Here is a 14,371-nt window from a genome sequence, read left to right on the forward strand (position 1 = left end):
CCCCCATTTCAGGTAATTGGAAAAGTGTAGTGCAGTACGTACTTGTGAGAGGTTTTCTTCAGTCTCTCCTCACTGCTCTCTCTCTTTTCTTTCTCCAGATTTGCCAGGTAGTTTTCCTTCTGAACGGTTTCCCAGGTCATAAGCTTCTGATCAAGACCTTCTGGAAAGTCTCGCTCTTCAAAAACAGCAGAAATACAGTAAAATAATTGTTTGTAAGAGATCTGGATTTAACAGCACTGTTAATGAAACGGTAGGTTGTTATCATAACCCTGGTTTCTTGTATGCAATCCTGACCACGTCTGCACTGTTTAGACAGGGCTTGTCCGTGGAACTGCGGTCCACATAATACACCAGTGCCCTAACGGCAGAGCATATCAAACTTTTTCTTCTTGTCAAACTGGAAGGGAGGTGGATAGAAGGCCTCCAATTCCACTGACTGGTTGATATGGAAAGCAGAAATGCTTTTAGGGAGAAAAACAGGATTAGTGCAGAGAGTAACCTTAGTTATAGCTTCCGCAAAAAAACAAACAGGTGAGGGTGCCTGAACCCTGGGTACGGAGACAACAGGGTGGCCTCGCAGCAGCTCCATCAAAAGCTTCTCCATTTGCCCCACAACCCGGTCAGTACCAGAATGCCTGCTATGACAGCTCCTGATCCTCTTCCTTGGAGGAGGAGAGGGGGAGCTCTCCCAGCCAGATGATGAAGAGGAGGATTTAGAGGAGTGTGAACTTAGTCCTGCTCCTACCCCTAGAGGATCGTTTCCTAGCTGCCGATGTAACAGGGAGTGTGGACTCTGTTGACCGCACTGCAGGGGACGAATGAGGCAAGTCATGCCAGTGTCAGAGATGCATATCGGTCCCTGGAACAGTGGGCCAGTCTGCTTTTCAGTGCCCTTTTAGCAAAATGAGCACAAGATGCGCAAGAGCTTCAGTCTTTAACTGCTCCCTCTGCATGCTCCCTTCCCAGGCAGTGGATGCACCTGTCGTGCTTATCCTCTGCTGGAATGTTTCTCTTGCAGCCAGCACAAAGGTGAAAAGCATGGTGCAAGGTTGAAAAAACAGTTCAGCACATGCAATGTATGTGCACAGGAACAGACAGTAAGCTGACTGGTGCTGAAAATTGTTGTGTACAGTGTACACAAAAATGGAGCACTGGTAACGGTCTTGGTGTCAAACTGGACCAAACTGAATCTGGTCACTGGTACCAATTCTGGTATGAGCCAGATGACTGGTACCAACCTTGGTACAAATAAAGGTGACTGGTACCTAGTTTGGTACCGACCAGGTCACTGGAACCAGCTCTGATACCAACCAGGTGACTGGTACAGGCTCTGATACCAACCAGGTGACTGGTACAGGCTCTGATACCAACCAGGTGACTGGTACAGGCTCTGGTAATGGCCACTGGTAATGGGCTGGTAAAAACCTGAAAAATCCAGTGGCAAACTGCAAGCATGCACTGTAAAACAGACAGGGGCTGCAGTTGCCTGCTAACTAGAACAATCTAGTAGTCTTCGTTGTCAGTGCAGCAAAGCAAACAGCAACCACATAGAGACACTTAGAATATTCTCCAGTCAAAAGGCCTCCACTGTAGCTAAAAAGCCATTAACACTGGCGGTGTCTCTGTATCGTGAAAAGCTGACTGTAATAACCAGACGGCCTGCGCGTGCACTGGATTTCTGAAAGAAAACAGAAAATTATTAGACACTTGCTAAAAATATGTATAATATTTAATAGTAACTGTGTGTGAGTGTGAAATGGTGCTTGCAAGAATTTAATATCGACTCCCAAAGATCCACGCAGCAAGGGAGAGAGCATGAACTTAGCCACAACAAGGTACTGAATCCCGGGGAGGGGAGAGCCGTCGGCTTCACACAGGGCACACGACTGCAGAGGCGATTATCAGAACCTAAAGCTAAGAAGAATTATCACTAAAAAATATAAATTATTTCAAAATATGAAATGAGAGAGAAAAAGTTAATTTATCAGCTTATCTCCGTTTTGACAAAGTCAAAGCTCACTCCTTCATCAGGCAGGCTGAAAGACAAAATGGCGCTGAGCCTTATGCGTTGTTCGTATTTATCTCCTGGGGGTGGAGATGACGTCTGATGCATACAGGGCTCTTAAAGGAGCAGCTTTGATTCAGGGGCAGCAGTGTGGAGTAGTGGTTAGGGGCTCTGGACTCCTGACCGGAGGGTTGTGGGTTCAATCCCCGGTGGAGGGCACTGCTGCTGTACCCTTGAGCAAGGTACTTTACCTAGATTGCTCCAGTAAAAACCCAACTCTGTAAATGGGTAATTGTATGTAAAAATAATGTGTAAAAAATAATGTGATATCTTGTAACAATTGTAAGTCGCCCTGGATAAGGGCGTCTAAGAAATAAATAATAATAATAATAATATAAGTGCTCAGGTAATTCTGGCTACAAGAGGTTCTATCCCATTAGGTAATGGTTACATTTCGTGCTTGAAAGAGAACTAAAGACATGCGTACAATGCAGGCAAATTGTTACATCTTATCAATGCATTTGTTATTTGGTTGCAAAATAATTGTGCAAAATCTAACAAAACTCAAAAAGCAAGTAAGCATTACCTAGAAACAAATCCATATACTGTATAATACACAGAGACTCAAATGAGCTTCAACTGTGTGCAAGAACACCATGTAACATGAGGGTCGTTCTGAAAAGCCAGAGAATGCTGCACTGCTTACTGGGTATTTTAATTTCATTCACCAGATAAATGCGTGGATTGCATAATATTGACTAGTGGATTGCAAAGTGAAATCACTAGAAAACTGACTAACCTAAGAGCTCCTGCTTGGGCTCGGCATTTTTGAACATGCTGCAGATAACCTGAGAGATGTGGCTGATGATAATGAAGGGCGGTGCCAGGGAAGGTCTACTGAAATACTCCACTATCAGGTTGTAGCGCTGGAACTTCCAGAAGATGTCTGCGTTTCCCTGAACAACCTGGAAGGTATAGCTGGAAGACAGCGATGACAGAGAGGAGAACGTGTCACATACAGGCACTAAACATGAGAGAGAGAGAAGCTGAGAGAGAGTTTCTCTGTCTCCAATATAGTCAGCTTGCTGCGTTAATAAACATTTGTAAACTAGCTAAATCGCTTTTATTATACCAAATCCTAATTGAACAAATGTGTACCGTTATCTGTATCTGATTTTCCTAAATGGAATTCAGCATCATTAGGCCATGCTTTCTACTTTTGTTCAAAAATACAACCTCTTGGAAATCTATTTTAGATCTTATGTCAGTTGTTTATGAAACTTTACATACAAATCCTTATTTTATATATAAGCATACTTTGTTTTTGTATTTCATCTGAATATGCTGTATTGTTACATTTGCTGGAACTATTTACAGCTTTTATCTATTAAATATTACCTTCTGATTTTTAAAAACTAATCAAAATATCCCACAGTGGGCTGTAGTTTGCTGACAGACGATGTCCGCAAACTACAGCCCACTGGTGGTCAAAGGGCAGCCCTGCAGGTGTCCGCCTGGCCAGTAGGGACTGTTGTAGCACAGTTGCGGCTGATTTTGTCTCCTAGCCCTCAGGAATGCCAAAGGCAATACAGTTTTATTATTTGTGTTGCACCCACTACTGCTGAAAGAAAGGCACTGTTGGATAAAAAGGTATGTCAGTAGAAAGGTTGTAAAGGATGTATCGTGGTGTTTCTCATGTCCTTACCTGAACATTGCGATCAGGAGGTTGAGGAGCAGCACGTTGGTGACCAGGAGGAAGATGACCAGTAATAGGATGACCAGCCAGTTTGCATATAGGTTAGGACACGGAGAAAATGTTTCTTTCATTATCTCAATGGGGTCGATGGTGCAGTTTTGCTCTGGCATGCGAGCGCCTGGAATAGCAGTAAAAAGGATTTTATTTCAACGTTTCACTTGGGCAACCACTTTGAGAAACCGTCCAGAGAAGCATATTTTCAAAATGCTTAGTCCTTGCAGCCACTTCCATGGATCTTACCTGTCATGTACTTCCATTGCTATATGTTATAGCAAATATTTTCATTTCAAAACTTGATATCTAGTGTGGTTAAATACATATCTGTTTACAGCCTTGTTTTAGCTGTTCTGTTGACATTTTACCCAACCTTTCAGGGCTTTAACCAACCAGCGGCTCCCCCTATTGACTCTAGGACCATTCTTTGACCCAGAAGACACTGCTGAGGTGAAATGACCTAGGTGTAAGAGTAACAGACTTCTTGAGCGGGAAGGCAAGACAACTGAAAACTCTCTTTATACCAGCTATTATATTATAAAATGAAAATACAGTAATCCGTCGCGTATCCAACTGCGGTGGCACCAGAGTACGGGCGGATATGTAAAAAGTTGGATACATTAATCCGGTTTTAAATACCAGCCAATAGGGAGCTTCTCTAAATCCCTTGTTTTAAAAGATACAGGGTATTAATGCTTGTGACACGGTAGCTGTCTGCCGTGTGGGTGCGTGCATTCGCTGCTGAGTGACAGGCAGGAGATCGAGACAGAGGTTGAAGTTGATACGCCCTGCAGGCAAACAGGATTTATTTACATATCAATTCAGCACACTGAACAGCTCACGTGACACTACCAGCAATGGCAGCACAAGGAGCACATACAGCACAGTGTACAAAAACTTTGGTAGGATCTACAATCTCTGAACTAATCTTCTCTGTTCAATAATAAACTAACATTGCTGAAGAGCTTAATCATGTCAGATAAACGGTTAGGGCAGATACACAACTGATTACTGTATGTTTGCTATAGCATGTGGTTCTTTCAAAACAGCTAATTTGATACCTATATAGAATTGAATAGCATGACAGGTACAATTTTGTTAAATACAGTACACCCTCGCTATAACGCCCTTCATTATAACGAACCTTGGGCTATAATGAACCTGGCCCATGGACCCCAAATAAAAAAATTAAAAAATAATTTCTGTCGTGAATATAGGTTGTCAAAAAGCACTCTTTTTTTTGGCTTGTTCAGCAAACCATGTGGCAAAGCAAATTTGATTAAACAAAAAAAAACAAAAAAACTTTGGGATCTGATGAACTTTTCATGTTGGTTTGATTTGGAATAAAAACTCAGTTTGGGATTCTTGCATGTTGGATTAAGATTTGGTGCACTTTGAAATGATTCATGTCAGATTGATTTTGAATAAAAGTTTAGCTTCAATTCAGGATTTTTGTTTTTTGTACTGCGTTTTAATTCTTTAACGAATTGGATAAAGCAAAGGCAGAATATACTGCACACATGAAACGAACAGGTACATGTAATTCTACTTTTATTCACAATCTCATCTCATTAACTTACTCTACAGTTTATCGTTCATTTTGATTGTCCTTTCGCTATAACGAACCCCTCAATATAATGAACAAAAGGCTTGGACTTCAACAGGTTTGTTATAGCGAAGGTGCACTGTAATTTTGTTATCTACAAGATAAAACTGTAGTTGGTTTATTAGTTTGTCTGTTAACTTTAAAGACTAAATCAAAGCAACCTGTTTGTGCACTAAGAGCTGTCTTTTATACAGCACAAATAAGAACATAAGAACATAAGAAAGTTTGCAAACGAGAGGAGGCCATTCAGCCCATCTTGCTTGTTTGGTTGTTTATGTAGCTTATTGATCCCAGAATCTCATCAAGCAGCTTCTTATATATATATACTGGTTGATGCAGCTTAAAGTACAGGGATGCACAGGCATAGCCTTGCTGTTTAGTCTCCAAGTAAATTTCAAATCAAACGATATGAACTATGAAAGTGTTTTTATTTTTATTACCATCAATCTCTTCCAGTGGGATCTGTCCAAATATATGTAGGTAGGGCCGGTAAAGCACGCGTCGGAAGATCCAGTCGACCCGCGTGTCGTTGGGGTGCAGCAGGGCTTGAGTGGCCACTCCGTAGGCAATGAGCCAGACGCTCAGGAAAAAGAGGAAAAAGAAGACATCCTTCATCTGAAACAAACACACAGCTTTCATTACCCCGGCCAGCGGTAGCCTCAAATAATTCTCTCTCATTATCCAGAGCAACTTGGGTAGGAAAGAACACGTCTTCTCGCACAGGTATGAATTCACAGATGAGAAGGGGGGCACTGCTGGCACTCAAGCCAGTTAGGTTAGGAAAATGTATGACAATAAAGTATTGTTTTGTATATGGAAATGTGGGTGTGTACGAAAAGAAACCAAAACAATTTTTGAGGTTGAATTAAAATTTAAAAAGGAAAGCAGGTGCAGTTAAGAACAGTTTTTAAAAGGGGTCAAAGCAAAGGGCTTTAGAAACTATAGGATCTCCCCTAAATTATTAGGAACTACTGCAGCTCTTGGGGTTTGCAGATGGCACTGGATGACTTACCATTCTTTCCACAATGATAATCTTTGGGCCCAGCTGCTTGTGGATGGCAAAGATGTGAATCAACCGGAGAGCAAACACCATGAAGTCTAGGGCCAGGACTGTACGGCCTGCTTCGTACGTAGACCCTGCCATCCTATAAGAGGAACAAGTTTACACATAAGATCAAAATGTATACATTTAGTTCCCAGATGTGATTTATCCGGCAAGGTGTAGGCTGATCAAATAAACCCATATTTTAATGTTAAAATAGGAAGATTTTAACTGAGCTGTATTACGGTATTCAATGGAAAGATACATCCTCAATAGTCTAACCTGCAAGATACCCCGAGCACGAACAGCAGGATGGCCACCATGTCACACTTGTTCCAGCTGTCTTCCACATAGAGCTTGAACTTCTTTATGATGCTGGTGTCTTCATCAGTAAAGAAACTCTGAGAAGAAATTGAAATGTAATGATGCTTACATTCAAAATAATTAGAATACAAGCAGAATATATGTATTAAGTGTAACTGTTATAAATACAGAACCTGGGTGGTTGTCAAGACTGGTCCCATATGAATGTCTGTCTGAATTCCTATCTGTGCTGTTATTTGATTTGAGCAGTTCTTCGGAAATACCAGAAAGAACTTGTATTTTTACTTCGATAAATCATGTTCTCTAGCAGTATATGCTGAGATTCAGACCTGTCGCAGCTCCTCCAACACCAGGGTGAAGACCCAGAAGTAGAGGGTGATCTCTGGGATGGACGGGCCGTAGGGAGGAGGGGGTTGGAAGTCCACCAAGATGACGTAAGTGAAAAGGAAGAGGAATGCAAAGTACATGATGACATTGCCCAGGAACACAGTGACCGGGGCACCCCAGAACTTCTTCCATCTTGAGAACAGGAACTTCATGTAGACGTTATTGCTGGCCGTTACCTGTTTTTCAGGCTTGATCGTGTCACTAGAAAAGATATCACAATGGCAGGAGTCATTCAACAGGAGATCAAAACATAATGGAATACAGCTGCTCTGAGACACCAGTGTCTTATTATCCCTCTCGTATCAGTGGCAAATCAAAATATTTTCCAAGAAACTGTAACAGCTAGCTTACTAAAATGCACCTTAACACAGAAATGAATAAAAAAGTAAGCATTCTTACTTAATTTTGAGTAACCTTTATTAAACAATAAAGCATATTAGTTCATATAATAGCTTAGTAAATTAATTGGGGTTCATTAAATTAAATTAAAATATAGTTTGCATTCCATCCTCATTTTTTAAAATAATACTATATAAATATTAGATTATTTTGTAATAATCTGTTTATTCCTTTTGAAAAGCCAGGTTTAACATGCGGACAGCGTGCTCAGGGTCATGTCAGAGAGCTGCTTTCAGACTGACCTGTTCTGCCTCTGCGTGAGCAGCATTGCCTTCTCACTATCCTGGCTGTCAAGTTCTTTAAACTGCTCCGCTCCACCCACTGTGTGATGCTCGTCCTCACTGCAACCAGAGAAGCAGAGAGGGGTGAGCCAGCTCATAAAAGCAACGTTAACTCCCTGAACAAATACAGTGTAATGAGAACCAATGAACAGTAAATACTAAACAATCACAAGCCATGATAAGGCATAGAGATATCCCTGGCACAGGGCTACTGCCAGGAGTGATGCCAGCAAATACCATAAGAGCCTCCCCTCCCATATTTCATTTCTTACCCTGAACACTCCCTGTCATTCAGCCCTGGGCCTCGCTAAAACATTATACCCAGTGTGTGATGTTGTTGTGATGTGGACATCATTTTGCTGCTACCCAGTATAAACCCATGCTATAAAAAAGTGACCTATACTAAAATCCAAAAACTGGCATGTCAAATTTCAGTTTTAAGTGTGTATTTTATATATTGTTGTGTGGGTTTGTTTTGAGTCTATTCATTAACAAAGCCATGGTAATGTTCAAACAAACATGAGCAGTAGTACATTTCTACTCTCAATAGAGTGCTGTCTGCAATGCATTTTACTGTTACATGAATACACAGGGTGTATTCCCCTTACATCCACTGAGGGGGAAGCTTGGCTTTTCTTCACAAAAACACCCATTTCTAGTTATTTGTTATGCCTTTTTTTCTTTTAAAAACAGCTGGCCGTTTTCCTGGTCTAGTGAGGGACTGTAAGTAGTGGTCTGTAATCTGCAGTGAGAGTGAAGCCAATGGAACCTAATTAAACATATGGCTTTAGCAAGGTAGACTCTATACTGAGATGGTGAACTGCAAGGTTTTTGATATTTGAGTTTCAACACAGAACTGGAGTCGTGGCATGTAAATACCTTTGCGCTTGGTTCCGTACCTGAATGTTATTAAGTTGGTGTAAATTAGAGGAGGACAGAAGAATGAGAGCATTAGTTTCCAAATCCGGGTGTCTGACTTCATGGCTCCCCACCACATTTTCGTCAAGTGAGACTGGAACATAGAAGGAATAATGATTCAGTAAGGGTTGGATAAACAATAGGATGGAAAGACACCACCTGTATACTACATACTGTATACAGTACTGCAACCAGGCAGGGGAAAGATTACATTCATTTGTGTTGATATTGAGGGAAAACAGAGAAGGAATCAATGTCAGTGAAATGATTATATGCTCAAGAAAATGGTCGATCCATTACTGTAAAGTGACTATGATGTCAATGGTACAGTATCACTTTGGTATAAACCAATACACTGGTACATAAACTTTTACTCTTAAAATATTGTTTTACTGCTACTAATAAAATAAATACTTTGATATTCCTGCTACTACAAATTATAACACATTGTTGGTATTTAAATGCACTTATTTATGTATTCATTTTTTTATTGTAACTAATATCAAGTAAAGTAATTGCCAACCATTACTTAGAATTATTTAAAACCATCTATGAATAAGTGATTGTATTACTTATTATTTAAAATTACTTAATTATCTTAAATTACATACAATAACACACATTTTTCAGGTTATGTAACTGGTGTTAAGTACCTTGAACAATTATTTTGGTAAGTAACTTTTCAGTTTAGTACGTTTGTACAAAACTGCTAACGCCAAATCCCTTGTGTTGCCATTGCTGGAAATGCGGTTGTCTGCTAACGGCATGGCAAGCTTATGGTAGACCCCTGACACATTGGTATTCTAAAGGTTTCTGTAATGCCCTGTACCTGAACACCATCATGGGCGAAGAAGGACTTGGCATCGGCTTCTGTTGCCAGGTCTAGGCAGGTGGTTTTGTTCCAGGACTTTGTCTTTCTGACCAGCAAAGCGAAGGCCCTGTCCTCACTGTTGGTGTAGCATTCACTGAACAAGTCTAGGAATAACAGACCGCAACCATTACAGAAGAGAAACTCCTTTCATGTTTAGAACTGGGGTTGGCAAATATGGGTCATCCATTCCAGCTGGTGCTGCAAAATGCTCTAAAAAATTCAGTTGTGGATTATTGATCAGCCCCTAAGCAATAAGTAGATTCAATAAACGGGATGGGACTGTGGAAAGAGCAAGACTACTGTCTCTTGAGTACCCAATGTGTTCCTGGCTTTAATAAGATGATACAAATAAGATGAGCATGGGTGACATTAACTGACATTTAATTTGACACATGTGCAGTTTAATGTGGCACCCTGAGCTGCTTGCCGCATAAGGAGAGTTAATGTGGCATTGTGAAGGTCGGCTGGACTTCCTCACCCTGTGCAAATTGCTCATATTTAGCCTCCTTCATGCTACGAGCAGACTCCGCCTCTGATTCCAGGTGAGCCATCTCTTTCAGGATCTTACAGCCAGCTAGAGCTGCTGCCACTGCCTCCGGGCCCTGCCATGCACAAGATATAAAAAAAAAGAAGACCCCTGGATAGATATCATGGAAATGTACCCACCATACACCAATCAAAAACATTTTAATCTGCTGAAACAGCTGCAACTCCACTCAGCTAGCTTGTGTTTGCAACATAATTCTTCACTGATTCTTAAATAAAACCCATGCATGTAGGATACAGTCCAATTTACTGTAAATTCATGATTGTCAACTGACTGCTGCTTACATTTAGAATACAATACAAAGAATTCATCTATCTGAAATAAAATGTAGTTTGAATACCAACTTATTTTAATCAATGCTGCTTGCAAATCATTTGGATTCTAAAAATTAATACAGAAAAGACTGCAAAGAGTGCAACAAGAATGCATTATTATAGGTTAACAGACTGACAAGAGGCCCCGAACAATGCAATAACTTTCAGTATAATTTCAATTTATAAATCTTCTCCCAGCACAGAAAATGAAGATGGCTGACCGTAGCCCAGAAGTAGTTGGCCATTTCCTGTCTGTTCTGGAGGACTGCCCACAGAAAGAGATCCCTCCACGGATTCTCACATTTTTGGTTCATGTTAAGTGAGGCCTTTTGCACATGACTGACTCGACTTATACTGGCTCTTTCCTGAAAATACAGACGAAACAAGGCCATGTTACAAATGTACACACCGCGCATTCAAGTAAGGTGGCTTTTAAAGTACAGTAGGCAATCGATTAGTCCACTTAAAAGAATCTTGGGTAACACTTTACATTAAGTGTCTCTAATCACTGTGCATTGACAGTAAATACATGTGCACTTGTTCATAATTATAATGTTATTATGCGTAGTTACAATGAACTTCATGTGTACATTTTTTGCACGCTATAACCCTAGCCCTAACCTTACCCCCCACACCTTACCTTTTTTTCTGATACAATTGTGTACTTATATATATCGTGCAATAAGATCAGCAAGTATATTGCTGAGACGTGATACAGCAAATGTAAAGTAACGTCTTTCTTGTAAACACTACAGGGTGTTCTGTAACAGTGGAATAATGTATTTATTAGAATGGAGACCACAGAAATGCCTAACAGCCCCCACAGCTAGGTAACATACTACAAATTTCAGGCAACTGATACAAATTCCTATCACCATTTTCCTACCTGCCAATGTCAAGTGAAAACACAGCCCCCTGGCCAATTTCATGGGTAACTGTTATTAAAAACAAGCTGAACAGGCGAAGGAGCTTGGTTACAATACAATATCTAGGCATTTCTAAATACATTTTCTCAAAAATATCTGGGACTTCATTTGTCACCAATTTAATGACCTGGTACTAAGATTTTTGCACCTCAGAAGAAGAGCTAGGCCGAGGCCTATGGTGCCTGACGCTGATGCAAAGACATGTGGATTTTTAACCTCAAGGATCAATTATTATAAATGATGTTTCACTGAATAGTCTGCAGTTAGTAAACATTGTTGCAACCCCACTACTTTTACAAACTAAGTCTATCTGTCATATTTCTAACGTCATTACCCTGGCTTACAGTGATGTACTGTATATCGTATTTGCGTTTCAAAAAAAAAAAATCACATTCATTTTCTAAACATTTAACTTTAAGGATTAAACTTTAAAATATTGGAATTTTGTAAGCAATCAAACATGTCTCCAATAGAAGCCCTACCTAAGAGTACTGTTACTTTAGGATACAAAATTAATCTGGATGCGACTATGTGTGTTTTATGTGGGTATGGAAATGTCTGTAATAAATAACCTGAAAGCACACACCATTGTTCCTCTCTTGGTGGTCTCCTGGTAAAATCCTTTGCAGGAATCGTGCAGGAAGTCTTTGAGCACTCTGGAGACCTCATACAGAGTGAACTTTGGTTTCTGCTCTAGGGAATCTGCCATGCTGTCATTCCGCGCTGATATGGAGAGTTTGGTCTCCTCGTGTTTCTTCTGCAGGAGTTGGTGGAGAAGGCACTTCGGAGGGATTGCACAGTACAAGTCCTGGAGTTTGCTGTATGTCAGGAAGTCACACATGTTCATCCCGTTGTCAATGAAAAGCTTCACAAAATCGGGCTTATTGCTGACCAAGGCATCCATCATGACTTCTTCCAGGTCACAAGGCTGCGAGAAGAACACAGAAGAGGAACTTGTGTTCAGTAGAGCAAGCAGCTCTCGTTACTGTGGTTGTAACAGCATCGTTTCAGAAAACCCATTGTGCTCTACAGGTCTCAAATGTGCAGTTTTGAGCGAAGCACATAGTAAACATGTATTTTCATTTTAAAAACATGATATCTGGAACTGCACAAAGATCTCAGTTTGCTTGCCTTATTATCAGGAAGCCTGTTACTGTTTCACTTCCTAGGTCATTTCACGTCAGCAGGGGTCAAAGCATATTACTGGCTGCAAAGCATGTCAGTAATTCCAGTAATTCAAATACAACAAACAAAATCAGAATCCTAAACTCAGGGAATTTCTTAGCTTGATACACGACTGAAAATTAGACCAAGGGGGGCTATCTTTCCTAGAAAGTAGGAACCAAATCTTGAGGAGGGAGGGGGAGAGCAATGTGTTTGTTTGACAAAGGCTCATAGCAAAATAATAATATGAATGTGCCTAAATTCAAGGCAATGCTGTTAGGCGTGTATGTGGTCACCAGCATACTGTAGAAAACCATAGGTATTTTTAACTTTAGATTGCATCTTCTAATACTAAACCACATATTTTGCATAGTTGTAAAAATATATTTTAATCTGATCATTCAAAACAGCCTGAGAACGCACTTCCTGAAAGATGATGAGTGTGACAATAGAAATCTAAAACATGTTTTGTTGAAAAGCTAAAATTGACAGCTTATTGTTTATGTTTTTTCATGCCTATTTTTTGATGTATTTACTTGTTACATTCTTTTTATTGTTTAAATGAATCAGGTATTTTAAATTAACATTATCAATCTGTTTGCAGGCCTTGCTTTCCGATGGGCTTCCACTTCCTTGTTCATTTCACCTGGAGATGTTTTTCAGTCAGTAGCATTCTATGACCCTGAAGACACTGTTGAGGTTAAATAACCTAGGAAGTGAAATACTATCAGACTTTTTGAAAGTCATGCATGCAAACTGAGAACATAGTATAGTACCAGATATCTTGTTGTTGAAATGAAAATACATTTTCTATAATGCTATAATGTATTTATAATGTATTTATTTTAAAGCTGCACATTTATGACCTATACAGTGCATGACAGATACGATTTAGGGGACATTTTGTTAGCTATAAGACACTTCGTAGTTAATTATTTTATACATGTTACTTATTTTTTTATCTATAACTATTAAACACTCAATAGTGTTAAATGTAGACATACTAACAGAAACTTTACAGTCCATGACAGATGTTTTGACCTTTTAGTATGTCTATACTAATTTATTGATATTGATTTTAAATGTATCTCTTTACAGGAATGTATTTTAATAAATGCTACAATTAAAATGATGTAAGGATAATACAAATAAAATAACTGAAAACAAACATGCGTTGAATGATTCTAATGATGAAATACAGGGGTGCATGTTAATTTGAAACAGTAAATGGTGTACATGCAGTAGGAGGTTGGCAGTCAGTTGTTTATTCAGGATATATTTGAATCTTGTGATTTAATTTGAAACAGTAAATGGTGTACATGCAGTAGGAGGTTGGCAGTCAGTTGTTTATTCAGGATATATTTGAATCTTGTGATTTTGCTTTCTATTATCATTAGTGCTGTTGATCTGGAAGCAGGGTAAGCAGTGTCTGAGCAGGCATGACTGCATTGCAGGGTTAACCTTTCTTACTTAGGTCACAGCATTATAACACTTCACTGTTTCAGCAACACTGTACTGGAATGAACGCTTGAGCTCTGCTGTTTTGTGTAGCAGCATCACACAATAATATGGGTCTGTTTCTTACCCGCCATTCCACCTCTCCACTGAAGATTTCACTCTTGGCAATGTCCACTCTGTTCCACGCTACAGCCAGCTTCAGCTCGTCCAGATATTCCTGGGCTTCTTGGCTTTGGCTTTTACAAGCTGCCAGAACAAGAGAGGCACAAGTGAGGACTTAGAGGCTGAATGACAGTGATTAGCAAGCCTGCTTGTGATCAATTAAAGTTTAAGGTACCAGAAGCTGGTTCACAAGTCAGTTTGTATTATTATTATTACA

At 39.9% G+C, this 14,371-nt stretch overlaps 1 protein-coding gene across 1 annotated transcript in view; it reads right to left on the reverse strand.

Annotated features, from left to right (window-relative positions):
• The window catches only part of LOC117434755 (transient receptor potential cation channel subfamily M member 5-like), a 35,161-nt gene that overhangs the window by 3,443 nt on the left and 17,347 nt on the right, over positions 1-14,371 (reverse strand). The window contains exons 10-23 of the mRNA XM_034057395.3: positions 14,120-14,238; positions 11,957-12,298; positions 10,666-10,809; positions 10,062-10,185; positions 9,542-9,687; positions 8,694-8,806; positions 7,756-7,854; positions 7,057-7,315; positions 6,686-6,804; positions 6,374-6,506; positions 5,802-5,976; positions 3,711-3,879; positions 2,805-2,983; positions 43-175 (exon numbers count right to left, since the gene is read on the reverse strand). Coding sequence (XP_033913286.2) covers positions 43-175; positions 2,805-2,983; positions 3,711-3,879; positions 5,802-5,976; positions 6,374-6,506; positions 6,686-6,804; positions 7,057-7,315; positions 7,756-7,854; positions 8,694-8,806; positions 9,542-9,687; positions 10,062-10,185; positions 10,666-10,809; positions 11,957-12,298; positions 14,120-14,238 — 2,254 coding nt within the window. The remainder of the gene's footprint in view (positions 1-42; positions 176-2,804; positions 2,984-3,710; positions 3,880-5,801; positions 5,977-6,373; positions 6,507-6,685; positions 6,805-7,056; positions 7,316-7,755; positions 7,855-8,693; positions 8,807-9,541; positions 9,688-10,061; positions 10,186-10,665; positions 10,810-11,956; positions 12,299-14,119; positions 14,239-14,371) is intronic.

Source organism: Acipenser ruthenus, chromosome 28 (assembly GCF_902713425.1).
Source record: "Acipenser ruthenus chromosome 28, fAciRut3.2 maternal haplotype, whole genome shotgun sequence".
NCBI classification, from domain to species: Eukaryota; Metazoa; Chordata; class Actinopteri; order Acipenseriformes; family Acipenseridae; genus Acipenser; species Acipenser ruthenus.